At 39.7% G+C, this 16,269-nt stretch overlaps 1 protein-coding gene across 1 annotated transcript in view; it reads left to right on the top strand.

Moving 5' to 3' along the window:
• The window catches only part of CFTR (cystic fibrosis transmembrane conductance regulator), a 131,985-nt gene that overhangs the window by 67,177 nt on the left and 48,539 nt on the right, over positions 1-16,269 (top strand). The window contains exons 12-15 of the mRNA XM_015416016.1: positions 7,305-7,399; positions 10,042-10,128; positions 11,910-12,633; positions 13,630-13,758. Coding sequence (XP_015271502.1) covers positions 7,305-7,399; positions 10,042-10,128; positions 11,910-12,633; positions 13,630-13,758 — 1,035 coding nt within the window. The remainder of the gene's footprint in view (positions 1-7,304; positions 7,400-10,041; positions 10,129-11,909; positions 12,634-13,629; positions 13,759-16,269) is intronic.

The raw sequence follows: 16,269 nt of genomic DNA, 5'->3' as shown, positions 1-16,269 counted from the left end.
ACATTTTAGATTTTTCTGCAAGCCTGGAGGTTTCCCTTTGTCTGCAGAACTCTCATTATTAGTTGTGGTGGGCCTGTTTTGAGAATTTTTTTATTTGTATAGAGGCTAGTGCTTTCCAATGAGACAAAGTGATTTGTTTGAGCCAGGAGACTGCATAGTGTCTTGTCTTTTTGCATCTATTCCCAGTGGAGATTAAAAATAAACCATCACTTGTCCTGTTTAAGCCTCAGTCAGGCATCTTTGGGTTAAGAAGCTTGTTTGTTAATTGGTTCTGTCTCTCTGAATGTTATATAATTCATTCCCAAAATATTTATCATTAAAATTCACTTGAGGAATTACAGGAGGTGTGTGAGGTATGCATAGATGGAAAGAGCAAGCAAATAACTTACATAACTTTCTAGGTCTGAGATATCAGAATTTCTCTTTATAGGACAGTACCAAGCACAATCTACAGGGTGGAACACTTTACTTATTAGATTCTGATTTAGTGTGTAGAAAAACCTCCCTGGCAATACTTCTTATTCAAAAAAATAGTTTAGATAGAACCAGGAATGTGTCAAGGATATGCTGTTTTCTTTGCAATAAATTCTGTTTTTAAGGTAACTGGGATTTCTTCAGGGTCTACTATACTGACATTCACAATGAATAAAGTCTTTAAGCATTGTCTTTGTCATAAAAATGTTTCTCAAGAGTAGAAATACCCAAAAATAATATATAGATAGAATATAGATCATACAGACCTGGGATCTAATGTCAGTGCGCTAAAGATACAATTTCTCTCTAAAACAACTCAGAGAAGGCCTGCAAAGACCTGACATTCAGTGGCACCAATTCAGAAGTTAAGAAACATGTACATAAAACTGGCTTATAAATTTCAGCTTCTCATCTAATTAATCTTTTCTCCTTTACTGACTGATTTATTTTTCTGTCACTGGTTCTCCTGATCAACCTTGACTCACTTTAGTAAAGGTAAAGGTTCCCTTGCTCGAAAGCCAGTCGAATCCGACTCTAGGGTTGCGGTGCTCATCTCCGTTTCAAAGCCGAAGAGCCAGCGCTGTCCGAAGACGTTTCCATGGTCATGTGGCCAGCATGACTAAACACCAAGGCGCACGGAACGCTGTTACCTTCCCACCGAAGTGGTACCTATTTATCTACTTGCAATTTCTTGCTTTCGAACTGCTAGGTTGGCAGGAGCTGGAACTAGAGACAGGAGCTCACCCCGTCTTGCGGCACCCGGGTCTTGAACTACTCACTTTACCTATTCCTTAATAAATAGACTTTTTTTTTTTGTTCTGATCTATAATATACAGGCTCTGCTGGCTTTTCTCATTCTGGCCAGTCTTCATTACCAGGTTGTTCACAGCTCCTCTTCTAGTGTCATCTCATTGAACCCTATGACTTCTGTTAAGAGGAGGTATGATGCCCTCTAGGAGCAAGGAAACATCCTGGTTGGGGCCCATGGGATCTTGAAAGCACTAGCCTGATCACTGCTTCCTTGCACAGATGGTTTTTATTTTCAGTTGTCTGCACCCGGTACTGGAAGGTGTGGTTATCTTCACACACCTCAGGGCTACCATACATTACAAAGGAGAAGAGCCACAATACTGCAGCCTGCCTCTTTTCTTAGGATTCTCCCTGAGATAATTCTTCTCCCTCTCTGACTTCCTCTTTCTCTTGCCCCTTTTCCTCCTGGTGGGCTTAGCTTTTCTTTCTGCTCCTGTGCCTTCTTACTCCAGCCAGCCTCCTTCCATCTCCCCTTCCCCTGTTTTTATAGTGCCAACTGTCAGAGTCCTGCAGCAATCAGTTCCCAACAACTCCCATTCAAAAGAGTGAAGTTTATTGAGTACTGTAAAGGCAGGTCATCTGTGCATACATTCTGTGTTAGAACTGATTGCAAGTGTGGGCAACGGGGAGTTATACATAATTCAAAGGAGTCCCCCGATGGACCTGGGCCAATCAGGGAAATAGCAAAAGCCTGCCTAACCTAACCTGCCCAGTTCTCAAAGAAAGCAGCAACAAGGTACCAAGGTCACCGGCCTAGGCTAGCAGATAAGATGAGCCCGGAAGAAACGAAAGTTAAGATTCCATTACAGCAACATACCATCCATCACCTCCCGCCTACACCAGCTATGGCAGCAGCCTAGCTGACACCACACTTGGCCTTTCAGGTAAACCATACAGAATTTTCAAAACCAACAAGGTTTTTATTGTGTATCTGGAGGAAACATTGAACTGACCTGGCTGATAGCAAGAGCCAAACTGCACTGGACCAGGAAAATGAAAGTCTTGTTACTAAGAGGCTGAATTCTAGTGCTTCTTAATATGCTAAGCCAAGAGGGTGAATACCAGGGGTGTGTATTTGGCATAAAGCGAGCTGAAAGAAAATACCCATAAAATACTTTACTAGTATTTTCCAGATATTATTTAAGATGAATACAGATAAAAGAATCCAATTGGCTACCAATATAGCTGAGCCTGAATAAAAGCCATTTTTTTCTGGCTATTATTCAGGTATATTCAGCTATATCACTGGGTTCCTCTTGTAGCTCGGTTTAAACTGAGCTGCAAGAGGAGCCAGCCTAGGACCAGCCATTGCAGTGGGAGCGGAGAGCTCCATGTTGCCTCCACTGCGGCTGGCTTCTCTTGGTTTAAACTGAGCTGCAGGAGGAGCCAGCCCCATGATGTGGCACAGAGCTCTCAGCTCCCACTGAACCGGCCAATACTGGGCTGGCTCCTCTTGCAGCTCAGTTCTCCCTTATACCTTATGGGGACCACTGACTATAATGGGTTTATTGGATTTACCAAATATTTCCCAAATCCGAATACCATACTGGTTTTGGGATTCAGGAATATCAGAAAATACCAATATTTTTTGGGGTTCAACATTCCTGAACCTGAAAAATACCGGGGGTGGTGGTGGTGGTTTGCACACCCCTAGTCAATACACTGCACACTTCATTCCTTGCTCATGCATTCTTGAAGATACTGGGGACCAGTATGACATGGCTCACCCAAATCATGCATTAGGGCTGATGCCACAGTAGGCTCTGGCTCTTTTTGGTCTGTGTCAAGCTTCATGTCAATATGTCCTTGGCCAGGTTCCAAGGAAGGTGAGCTCCCTACTGCTGTAGCATCACTGGCATATGTAGAGGAAGGTGATGACCCAGGTACATGTTCCCTCATTCCAACCATATGTTGTCATAGCACATGGCTATCCAATTGAAGTTCTCTTACTGAATTCCAGCCTTTCTGAGCATGGCAATCCAGGAAGGACAGTATAAAACAACTTCACTAACTATACTGGTATACTGGTATTTTCAGTTATTGCTTTCTAGTATAGGGTTTCCTTTCATATAATTCTGTATGTTCTTTACAATTTATTACTACACTTGTCTGCTGTAAAATAATAGAATGGTAAAGATGGTAGAAATGGCAGTAGGTGGGATTTTCCCCTTCTGTGCAATTATACAGGTAGCCTTTCAAAGCCAAACCCAGCAACTTTAGTTACAGTTTCATTAATCTTTAATTATTATTTATTTTATTTAAAGTATTTATATTTAATGTTAATTTGGACTGAAAAATGAAAGAGCTGCATTTTAATTATAGTGATAGCATTTTTTTGCATTTAAATTTATTTTATATTGTTCTTTTTTTCATTCAGATACTATTGACCAGGTGTAATTAAGATAGATTCAGTTGGTCAGCTGTGTTGGTCTGAAGCAGTATGACAAATTTAGAGTCCAGTGGCACCTTTAAGACCAACAAAGGTATATTTAAGGTATGAGCTTTCGTGTACACGCACACTTGATCAAATACGTTAGAATGGCAGACACGGTTCAAACTTATAGCCAGAGAATGAACACCAAATTAACATGCAACAAGATGATCAAGGTATGCAAAGTGACACTAAATAACAAGTTAAGGTTATAGGGTCAACAGTTGTAAAGCAATAAACCACATATTTATTGCTTTACAACTGTTGACCCTATAACCTTAACTTGTTATTTAGTGTCATTTTGCATATCTTGATCATCATCTTGTTGCATGTTAATTTGGTGTTCATTCTCTGGCTATAAGTTTGAACCTTGCCTGCCATTCTAACGTATTTGATAAAGTGTGCGTGTACACAAAAGCTCATATTTGAATAAACCTTTGTTGGTCTTAAAGGTGCCACTGGACTCGAAATTTGCTGTACAGGTGTAATTAATACCTTCATTTGTATACAGTTGTACTTCATCAGGCAAATAATTTACAATGCCATCCAAAGCAAAGTTATGCCCTTTTAAGGAGAAGGTGTAACTCTGCTTAGGATGGCACTGTCAATAATAAATCCTAGTGTTCTTTTGAATCAACAACAACGTTGTTGAAATATGTGCTTTCAGGTAACATTTAACATGTAAACACCTTCAGTGCTGGGAGTTGTCTTGAGAATTCAAGCAGCATTTTTTTTTACTTTTGCTTACAATACTGAGTACATTTGCATAACATTCCACTCTTTTAACAATAATCAACTCTTAAGGCATTCGCAGACTTGCTATGGTAGCACAGAAGCTGCATACCAGAACCATATAATACACTTTTTTTATAGAATAAATTTATGTATTATTTATTTATTTAATTTATATCCCACCCTCTCCGCTGAGGCAGGCTCAGGGTGGCTTACACAAAGATAGTTAAACAAATAAAACAGAAAGTTGAGTAAAATAAAAATAAATAGGAGATAAAAACATAACATTAATAAAATAATAAAAATATTACATAAATAAAATATTAAAAACAATTAGACCAGCAAAGTCAAGGTGTGATTTTCTTGGTATTTATTATGTCTACCTGTGACTCAAGAGTCCAGGAAAGCTTACACATCTATAGGCCTTCTTTAACTTTAGTTTATCTTAATTTTCGTATGCACATTCATTTGCAGTGTATCCATTTTACAGTACAGATATGTGCTTTTCACCCTTGAGTACAGTTTATTAAAGCTGTTAACCAGTGATCAGCTTTTCGTTCTACCAGAATTAATATGCGAATACTTATCAACAATATTTGGTGTTTATTTGCAGACTCAGTGTGGTGAAGTGGTTAGAATCAATGTTCCCTCTAAGCTGTGGAGTCTTGTGAGCAAAGATCCTACTTTGTGAGCTACTGGCATTAAAGTTGTGAGCGAGTGATTTGGCTGCTGCATAGATTAGCTTGCTCTGGAGCCATCCCTTCCTGAGCTAAGACAAAAATATGTGAGCCAGAGGCTAAAAAACTGTGAGCTAGCTCACACTAACTCAGCTTAGAGGGAACAGTGGTTAGAATATCAGAGTAGTACTAGGGAGTCCATGTTAGCCATGAAGCTCCCTGGATGACTGTGGGCAAGTCACTTTCAGCTTAACTTACCTTACAACACTGTGAGGATTTAATTTAATTTAAGAGCTGAGAGCCATATACAATACCCTGAGCTCTCTGGAGAAAGGGGATATTGAAATGAGATCGATTATATACGTGTAAAGATTGTACCCAGATTGAAGAGTGGTACCACAAGCTTTGAACAGCAGTGTACAATCAGTTAGCAATGCCATCCTAAGCAGAGTTACACCCTTATAAGACCATTGCTTTCAATGAATTTAGAAGGGCATAACTCTGCTTAGGATGGTATTATAGACTGTACTTCAACCTATGCCCACCATTTCGGAATTTTTGCAGTAATCATCGTTTAGTTGAAGGACAATTGAAAAACTGGATAGGTGCCACCATTAGCTTATCCACCCATTTCATTAACCCATATAAACCACATTTGGTGCTATATGTAATCAGATTTGTTGAGTTTATTTTTAAAGGCAGATTTTTGGGCAAATATTATAGTTGTAGGCAGAACTACTTGAAATAGTTTCAGTGAGCTGTGGAGGGAGGACTGAAGAGGCATGCATAGATACTGGGGTAACTCAAGACTCTTTTTTGATAAGAACTGTCCAGTGAAATACTAGATGCCTGAAAGAAACTGCAAAGGAGTGTCACTGCAGACATACCTAACACATTTTCAAAGCAAATATTCTCATGTACACGTTAGGTGCTTCCTTTGGGCCACCTACGTTCATTTTTTAGCTGTTGGTTTTTAAATTATGTAATTGAATAAATATGGCTTTTACTCAAGACATTTTTGATCATGCACAATAATTGTCATAAAACCAGTGTCTGAGAGAATTCAGACAGCTATCCTTTGTGGCCGCCCCTAAAGTAAACATTACTTGATTTGAGAGCTCTTGGCTGCCAACAAAGATAAATATTTAACACTACACTTAGAAAGTGCCTTTGCTGTAAACTGAAATAATAAAGACACTGATTTGTTGCAGAGGCCGGAAGTATGCAAGAAACTACTTTCTCTTTCAATATGTTGACTTAAGGGTCTTGGTCTGACATTCTAACCATTGTGCCACACTGGCACACTGTTGTTTCTAGTTCCAATTGATTGTTGGCAGAAAGGTCCTGGCTTCATGATTAGACACACTTTTCTGAAAGCTGATGTGGTATTGAATTTAATAGAGATAAAGTTAAGTTAAGAAAATCAATTTGACATAAAAAGACAAAAGATTGAGGACAGCATTCACGGTACAGTGATGATGAATCATCTCTGGCTTAGAAATGGTGAAAGAGGGTGAAGGCAGAAAGTTTGGCTATGGAAGAGAAAGCAGTTAACCAAATGATGAGTACAATATTATAAAACAATGCTCATAAATATATTAAGGATATTGGAATATTATTAAGTTTTCACACATTGTCACAATTTTAAGCTAACTTTCCAACTGGAAATTCTGTCATGCTTACAGAGATCTACAAGTTAGTACTTTAGTACTGGGATGGGTAACTGCAATACAGAACTCTTATGATCTATAGATGTAGAAAATAAGTTATCACTGTCAATTAAATGATATCTCTCAATTTTGTCTGATAGTAAGTTTACACACTTATCTGTGTGTCTTTGAACTCTCTAAGTTTAGCTCAAAGTGGGCTATCTATCTTCACTTTTGACAAGCATATTGCTACAATCAAAATATTCTAATGTGCTGAAATGCTTATAGAAACTGGTTCAAAGCTACTGCTTTCTTGATGGTTTCAGAGTGTTTCTCTGTTGGACTGCTGTAGAAAAGCTGAATTTGAGTCCAGTAGCACTTTAGAGGCCAACAAGATTTTGGGGATATAAGCTTTTGAGAGTCAAAGCTTCCTTTGTCTGATGTAGGAATGCTCACTAGACTAGAATCTGAGAAGTCCTGGTGGATTTTGAAAACAGAAAATGTATATTTTCTTTTATAACATTTTAACAGGATATTTCAAAGTTTCAAGAGAAAGATGACACAGTTTTGGGTGAAGGTGGAATCACCCTCAGTGGAGGTCAGCGAGCAAGAATCTCCCTAGCCAGGTGAGTTGAACTAAGCCTATTACATTTTTAATAAATGTGGCCCATATTTCTACACTTTGCTATCAGAGCATAATTTCTTATTATATTCAATGGAAATGTGTTTACACATGAAAGAAACATTTTATTTTATGAATTCAGAGCCTTGAGTGTTTTCTTATGATTAACCTAAAAAACACTCATTGGCTGCGGTCACACGTAACAGAAGCCACACAAGTGAGACGGAAAACAGGCGGAGTTTCCGGGCGCGATCTCACCAGCACATCTGGGAAGCGTAGCACTCCCATGGCTCAACCGAGGCTTCCAGCCGAAACTGCGTGGCAAAAAACTAGTACCTTGGAGGTACTAGTTTCCGGAAACTGCGGGGCAAGGGCGGGCGTCTGATCGCATTTCCGGTGGCATCCGGCGCCCGCCCATGTCCCCTTGCAAATAAGGTGGGTTTTTTTGTCCAAGTCTCTGTGGATGCGCATGCGCACCCAACGAAGCATGCGCATTTGTCATGTACACAAAAATAAAAAACAGTTTGCCGCGGAGCGCGCTTCTTCGTTGCGCGCCGGCTTGTCCTGTGATCGGCACCTCTCCCTTGCCATGGAACCTCCACGGTAACTCCACAGGACCTCCACAGGAGGTCTGATCACGTAACTGCGCAGTAGTTTGCCCCAGGGCAAACAGCCACGCTTCTCCTCTGCAGTTTCCTGCCCGTGTGACCGGGGCCATTGCCTGACTTGTTCCTTGCAATGTTTTTCAAATATAATTTTTGGGGTATAAAAATGCAGAATTTTCTAACTGATGATATTTAAAGACAGACATCAGAAATAATCCTGTACTTCTAATTTGCCTTAATAAAAAAGGCTCATGATTTTTAATGGTATGAGTAGATGTGCCTGAAGTATTGCTGCTGGCAAAAGTGTAGAATACAGTTGACCCCGCCTATCACACTCACTTCCACTACAAGCTGAGCCTAGCATTGTGTCAGCACTTAGAGGAGCAGCCAGCAGTGGGGACAAATGTGTTGCTTGCAACACTGTTCTCATGTTTTCTGAGCCAAGACACTGCAGCTTATACTTCACTTATACATTACAAAGTTCTCATTTTTCCGGAGGACAACACAAGGACTTTGTATCACACATGCAAGGGCAGTTCTGTGCTTCCCAAAGTATATGTGTACCCCCCCTGCAGTTTTTACATCTTTCCAACAACCTGATGGAGCAGCTCCATTGTAAAAGTCATGTTACATACATGGCTGTGTGTAAGTTTCTCAAGAGCCAATAGTGGCGCCATGGCATGGTTTGAAGATGCAGAAACAGCTTGGGGCTACAACCTCTTCTCCCTGCATGCTGTATCTACAAATAGAGAAGATATGGTGTGCATCTGTGAGACACAAAACTCCTATCACGTGTCTGATAGAAAGTCATTGTGCTGTTCCCCAGCAAACTTGAGGACTTTGTAATGTGTAGATGGAACATCATATATAGTCCTGGGAATGATTTTTAGATGGGCCTGATCCTGAAGATGATAAACATGCTGGGCTGTGGGGGTGAATGTCTGGCCCAACCACCTTCCCTCATCTATGAAAACCAGGACATGGATCCGTAGGCTGCTTTCTCATGATCCCTCCACATTACATAGGGGTCTCTTACAGTGCAGTCCTAAACCGAGTTACACCATTCAAATTTCATTAAACTCAAGGTACTTAGTAAGGCATAACTCTGCAAGGAACACCTGTGTACACATTGGAAAATCAGCCTGCAACTATCACACCCTTCAGGCTAATGTATGGTTTGTTCATATTTAGAGCAGAGCAGCGTGAAATGACACAACACCCAGAAAAAAAGAAAATATTAAAAAAAGAATTAGTTGTTGAGGATGTAGTGTTGCCAACTTCCTGGAGATCTTCAGGAATTATAGCTAGTTTCCAGATGACAAAAACCAGTTTGCCTAGAGAAAATGGCTGCTTTGGAAGCTGCTGTACAGTATTATACCTCACTGAGGTACCTCCCCAATACAGTCTCCACACCATACACCCTCAAATCTCCAGAAATCTTCTAACCTGGAGTTGGCAACGCTACCTGATGTGATCTCCAAGCACCATGTGTTGCTTTGACTAGCTCAGTGAGATTAGTAACATACCTAAATTTGAGGTTACAGATCTTTTCTACTGCTCCTAAAGTTTAATAGTGGATTATATTAGTCTGTGTGATTGTAACAGTAGATATTGTTTGCATTTATGGGTCACTTTTAACCAACTATAAGCGTGGGTGTGTGTAAATCTGGTTTTCTGCTGGCCTTGGACTTTGACCTCACTCCTCTCTTTTTCACATGGAGAGTCCCAGTTATAAACCAGTTCCTGATAACTCTCGTTCACTTGGATGCATGTACGTCTTCATACATGCACATGCATTGATACATCACAGGAAACCAGAGATAGTTTCTTACTGGGCTTCTCCATTTAAGAAGGGCAGGGGAAGAAGGGAGGAGAATGAGTATAAGCTGGTTTGTGTAGATCATTGTTTTAATGTAATATGAGTGACAATTAAATTTAACCCTATCACAGCTAATAAAAAGTTTTTCTGAGAAAATGCTCGAAGCCATCAGTTTACAGAGTGTACTGAATGAAATTTTTTATTTCTATGTCTTTCATTTAGAGCAGTGTATAAAGATGCTGATTTGTATCTCTTGGATTCCCCTTTCGGTTATTTAGATATGCTAACAGAAAAAGAAATATTTGAAAGGTATGGTGCATTTTGACCTATTTGCTTATTTATTTGAGAGAGGCTATTTCTGCTAGTTGGAGAGAAAACAGTTTGTGTAACACAGTTCCACAGCTCAAGAAATATATTTTCAGATACAGATGTTGTTATGTATGTATAAATACTTGTTATTTTAGTTTAGTTAGTTTAGGACCAAAGCATTGTGAAATACATAGCATTCCATGACTACTGTAAACAACCACAATGATAATCAGTCCTTTCTAATCAATTCTGGCTCCTCATTCTGAGATTCAATTATTCTTTTATTGGTCACCTCATGACACACTGTAAACTTTTATTTGTTTCATGTAAACTTACTCTTAAACATTATGAACTACTTTATGGAATTCAAGTGTGGCAAAAGAGATGGCTGTGGCTGGTTTTGTGATGTTCCATAGGCGTTGTTGCTCTCTCCCTAGTTACTGAAGTTTTTATCTCCATGAAGTGATTGTGCATGTATGTGTTAAATGCCGTCAAGTTGCTTCTAATTTATGGTGACCCTATGAATTAATAACCTTCAAAACACCCTATCATAACAACCTTGCTCAGGTCTTTCAAACTGAGAGCCATGGTTTCCTTTATAGAATCAATGCATCTCATGTTGGGTCTTCATCTTTGGCTCCTGCCTTTAACCGTACCTAGCATTATTGTCTTTTCCATTTAGTCTTGTCTTATAATGTGACCAAAATACAATAGCCTCAGTTTAGTAATTATAGCTTCTAGGGAGAGTTCAGGCTTGATAAAGTGATCACATTTAAAGTACTGTTTCTTTCTGTACTGCTGTAATATTTCATCAGTGCTTCCTGGATTGGAGTGTATGTTAAAATTCTCTATGATAGTTTTTTTGCTTGTGAATATGATTTTTTTATAAGTGCCATTGATGTAAGCTGCCCTGAGCCTGCCCTGGCAGGGAGGGTGGAATATAAATTAAATAAATAAATAAATAAAAGCATGCACCCCTTCCAGATAAAAACTGAGAAAAAAATCTAAATGATGCATGTCTCCGACAATACCCCTACAATGCACTATTTCAGCAATATCAAAGTATATCTCTTTGGGTTTTTTAAACAAACCCTTCTAACACATCAACAAATGATTTAAAATCACATAAATCCCAAGCATTTGAATTCTTTGAAGTATATAAACTAGATTTGGAATTAATTTCAAAGTCATGGAGAAAAAGAAGCAGGGAAAGCAAACTATTCACTGAAAGAAATGTTGAAATTGTAGGAGAGTTTACATTAAACCTCATTTGCTATTTTTGTTGATTATTCACACAGTCTAGAGAAATCACAATGGAACTTTCTGCAGTCTGCTTTGGTTATTAGCAGTCTTCAAAAAGCAAACTTAGAAAAAAGGGACACAGCCACAGAGAATATGTTATTTGTGGTAGTCATGCTATAGATGAAGCTACAAACCACCTTAATAGACTAGAATATTTTTACACTTAGGAGTGAATTTGCTCAAGGTAATTTGGTCTGCAGCATGGTGCAGGAATAGATAAGTCCTCACTACAACAGTGTTCTAGAAAATGAGCAAAGCAAGTTTATGTTATAATAATCAGATAACCCATTACAGTTCTTAGTGCCCAGGTTTACTGACTTTTCATACTCCTTGAATTTGTGAGATTGTGATTTCAGCTGAGTCTGTGCTAGCAATTTGTTATGAACAGTTACACAGAATGAGTGAAATGAACAAGGAAAGAAATGATCACCCAAGCTCTTAAAAACTGTTAAATAATTTTATTTTTTTTGTTTTTGAAGCTGTGTTTGCAAGCTTATTGTCAACAAAACTAGAATACTTGTCACTTCAAAGCTGGAACATTTAAAGATAGCAGACAAGATACTAATTTTGCATGAAGGCAGCTGCTATTTCTATGGAACATTTCCTGAACTTCAGGGTCAGAGGCCCAACTTCAGTTCTGAACTGATGGGATTTGATGCTTTCGATCAGTTCAGTGCGGAAAGAAGAAACTCCATTCTTACTGAAACTCTAAGACGGATTTCCATCGACCATGATGGAATGGGTTCACAAAATCAAAATAAAAAAACTTCCTTTAAACAAACATCAGATTTTACTGAAAAGAGAAAGAACTCTGTCATTATGAATGCAATGAATTCCAGCCGGAAGTTCTCTCTCTTGCAAAAAACACCTCTGCAGGTCAATGGTATAGAAGAAATTCCTGTTGAAACAACAGAAAGAAGATTGTCTTTGATACCAGACTCTGAACAAGGCGAGGCAATTCTGCCACGCAGCAATGTAATTAATGCAGGCCCCACATTCACAGGACAGAGAAGGCAGTCCGTGCTTAACTTGATGACCCGAACCTCAGTTCACCCAGCTCAGAGCTTTTACAAAAAGGGCAGTGTATCTGTACGTAAAATGTCACTAGTCCACCAGTCTTCTGAGATAGATGTCTATGCCAGGCGCTTGTCTCTGGACAGTGTGGTGGAAATAACTGAAGAACTTAATGAGGATGATTTAAAGGTATGTGCTTCCTAGTACTATGGCTAGATTTGTTTTGGTAACAAATGTCTATGTACCATGGTTCTCTTTGCTGAGTGCCTAGTAACACCTTCTTCTATTACATCTCCCTTGAATTGTGCATTTCAAATATAGCCAGTTTGAGAAGACTCTAGAAAGGCAGGATATAATCACATATAAATCACATTTTTTCTTAATATGTTGAAGCAGTTACCTTTGTATATGATTTGTTATTATTCAGTTGGATTGTGCTTCAGATAACAATATTTGAACATAGTCAAAACTGGTTGCTTTGCACGATAATGTTCATGGCAATTCACAAATTAAGCCAAAGTATTAGCACTTTAATTGAACCAGGGATTGAATCATTCAGGATGAATACCAAACAAATTTCCACTTATTAGAAATCTTGACAAGGAAGTATTGAGGTGAAATCTCAAGAATTTGCTAGTCTGGAAATGTTTTCTTTTCAAATAACTAAACAACGAATTGTGGCATCTTAAAGATTGGCCAAGTTATTGTGGCATAATCTTTTGTCAGCCAGACCCCATTTGTTAGATGCAAGACAAATGGAAATCAACTACAATAAATAAATGTTAGAAAATATTTTAGAATGTGAACTTAATGAGTTCATAACATTTTAGAAGAAATCTGGAAAATGATAATAAAATTTTATTTACACCTGAATGACAGAGTTAGCTCTTATTCATATGAATGAGGTGCTAATAACACTGATCTACTATGAGTCCAGTGGGACCTTTAAGACCAACAAAGTTTAATTCTGGGTATAAGCTTTTGTGTGCACACTTGAAGTGTGTATGCACACAAAAGCTTATACCCAGAATAAAACTTTGTTGGTCTTAAAGGTGCCACTGGACTCAAACTTTGTTCTGCTGCTTCAAGGCAACACGGCCACCCCACCTGAATTAATCTACTATGGTTAAGCAAGGCCAAGCAAAGTTACGTCATTAATTATGTTCTTGTTAATTTTATCGATAGGAATATTTCCTCGATGATGCTGAGACCACGACTACTGTTACTACGTGGAATACATATTTCAGATACATTACTGTACACAAAAAGTTGATTTTTGTATTAATTATGTGTGTGGTTATTTTTGTGGTGGAGGTAAGAATATTGTGTTTGTTACATTTATTTTAATGTGAACAGCCTATATAGCAACTCTAATGAAAGCAGCACTATTATTGCAATTTCCACAGCTATAGCATAACAATGCTACAAGGGTAATACAGGCATGTCATATGTTAGGGCCATTGCTGATTGGTAGTTCTAAATGACTTTTTTATTTACAATTTTTGTAAATTCATACCTAATGTTCGTATTAGGACTACTGTGTTGCATCATGCTAGCTGTATTTTACAGTGTTGTGAACTGAGCAATAGAACTATACGTATAAAGCCAAAATTATATCTATCTCCCTTATAAATAAAAGACGAATGGTGGTGGCACTTCTCTAGAACATTCCACATGCTCCAAAATCAGTTCGCTCTCTGATCTGTCATTCAGAGGGTCTCCCTATCCACTGGCTGCTTTGCCTGAGTCCTGCCCCCCAGCAGGATCACCTTAGCGATGCTACTGGCCCAGCCTCTCTGATGGCTTCCAACACACTCCCCCCACCTCCTACAACTAACAGGCAGTTGTCTGTCAGGTGCAGCAGCGGTTGTAGGGTGCTTAAAGCCACGAGGGAGTCCACCCCAGCAGTAATGCCTTATTGATCCTGCCAGCCCCACCTCCACAGTGGCTTCTAATGCTCCTCCCCCTCCCCCTCCCCCTCCTACACTGGACAGGCAGCTGCCTGTCAGGTGTAGGAGAGGAGGTGGGATACTTACAGCCACCGGGGAGGTTTGCTCAGCAGGATTGCCTTAGCCCTGCTGCTGGCCCAGCCTCCCCGATGCCTTTAAATACAACCCCCCCCCAACACCAGACAGGTGGGTGTCTGTCAGGTGTAGAAGCAGATCCACGGTACTTTAATCCATCAGGGACGCCACCCCAGCAGGCCCAGCTCAGCCACACTCCCACCCACAATGGAAATATACCCCAAATTTGTAGAAAACTGGTTTCCTTTATTAGATTATTTAACTTCTCACAATGTGGGTTCTAGAAAATCGGTTCATATGAACTTGCTTAATATCCAACACTGAGATAAGCTGATGTATTGATCTCCCATTCTTGGGGTTTTAGTTGTTAGTAGGTTTCTTTTCTTTTTCCTTAGATGTCGTTTCCCCTCCTATATTTTCAGTTGTAGTTTGTAGTCTTGTGAAAAACCCAATGAAAATTCCCCTTAAGGGGATTAAAAAAACCCCACTTGCTTAATATCTGATTGCTCGGATGGTGTTTTGAATAAGTAGTTATGCCCCACTTCTTAAATGTAACATTATGAGAAGCATTTTTGTAAAAAAAAAAAAGGGGGGTATGCCCTCCCCCGCAATCCAATGCCCAAGCCAAACCCCTGCACCAAGAAACCCAAAATAAGGGGAGTGCATTCCTACCATGACATCAACCTCCCACCCATGAAGATATTTCTGAGAAACATAACCCCTAAGGGGGTAAAAAAGGGGCAAAATGTGTCCCCCCAATTATTTTCCATGTGCCTGCTAGGCTGCTGCCTCCTTGCCTGCCCTCTCCCCCAGTTGGTCAACTGTGTAGTTCAGAGTTCTGAGGTAAAACCTGCCTACTTGCACCCACTTCCCTCTGATTGCTTAGCTGTGGATCTCAATATTCTGAGGTAAAAACACAGTTAGAAGAGACTGCAGACAGTTGAGGACAGTTACAGAAATCAGCTATTCCAGACTCCTGAATAGACATTTTTCAAAGAAGCCAGCGCGGCAATTGAGTTAATGAATGTTTATGGGGAGATAGTAAAGGACATTTCTAGGAGCCATTTTGATGCGTGCCTTCCTCATGAACCTGAAGACATGTCCTCCACATCACCACTCCCTCACACCAGCTCCCCCTCACACCTCTCACCTCTTACTGCCCCCAAGAAAGCTCCTGGAAAATGTTGAGCCAGATACACCAACGCTACAAGGAGGACACAACTTAGGAATGTGGCAAAGACATTTGCACATAGTACTCCTGTGGTGCACTGAGCTGCACTGGCCAAGTACCAGCAAGATCACCCTGAGGTGCTCAGAACAACACAGTCTCTATATGAGCAAAACAATCCAGGGACACAAGTAGAGAGGCCATCACTTTTGTGGAAGGTAGCAGGAGCTGACTTAAGAGACGACTGCTTCTTAAATGGACAGTTCTATGTGGCCTGCTCCAGAGTGAGCTCATCAAGCAGCCTGGTGATCCTGGCACCTGAGTGCAGAACCACCAATGTTGTCTAGAGAGAGGTCCTTCAGTAGAGGGGGGGGGGGAAGTACGTATGTCTCACTTAATTTCTTACACTACAATCTTCTCCATTAGAATTCCTACAACAAATGTCACATTTCAAATTTCACATCATCAGTGTTATAATTGGATTTACAGAACTTAAATACCATAGCGAAGCACGGGTATCAGGCTAGTATTAATTAAATTAGCAGATGAGGCTACTCTATTCCTATACTTTAGCAGAGGGAAAAGGTCAGTGTTCTGAACAGTGTTTCACAACATTGCTGTGAATGAGACTAA

Source organism: Gekko japonicus, unplaced genomic scaffold (genome assembly GCF_001447785.1).
Source record: "Gekko japonicus isolate JY-2015 unplaced genomic scaffold, Gekko_japonicus_V1.1 scaffold159, whole genome shotgun sequence".
NCBI classification, from domain to species: domain Eukaryota; kingdom Metazoa; phylum Chordata; class Lepidosauria; order Squamata; family Gekkonidae; genus Gekko; species Gekko japonicus.
This window is presented reverse-complemented; position numbering and strand designations above follow the sequence as displayed.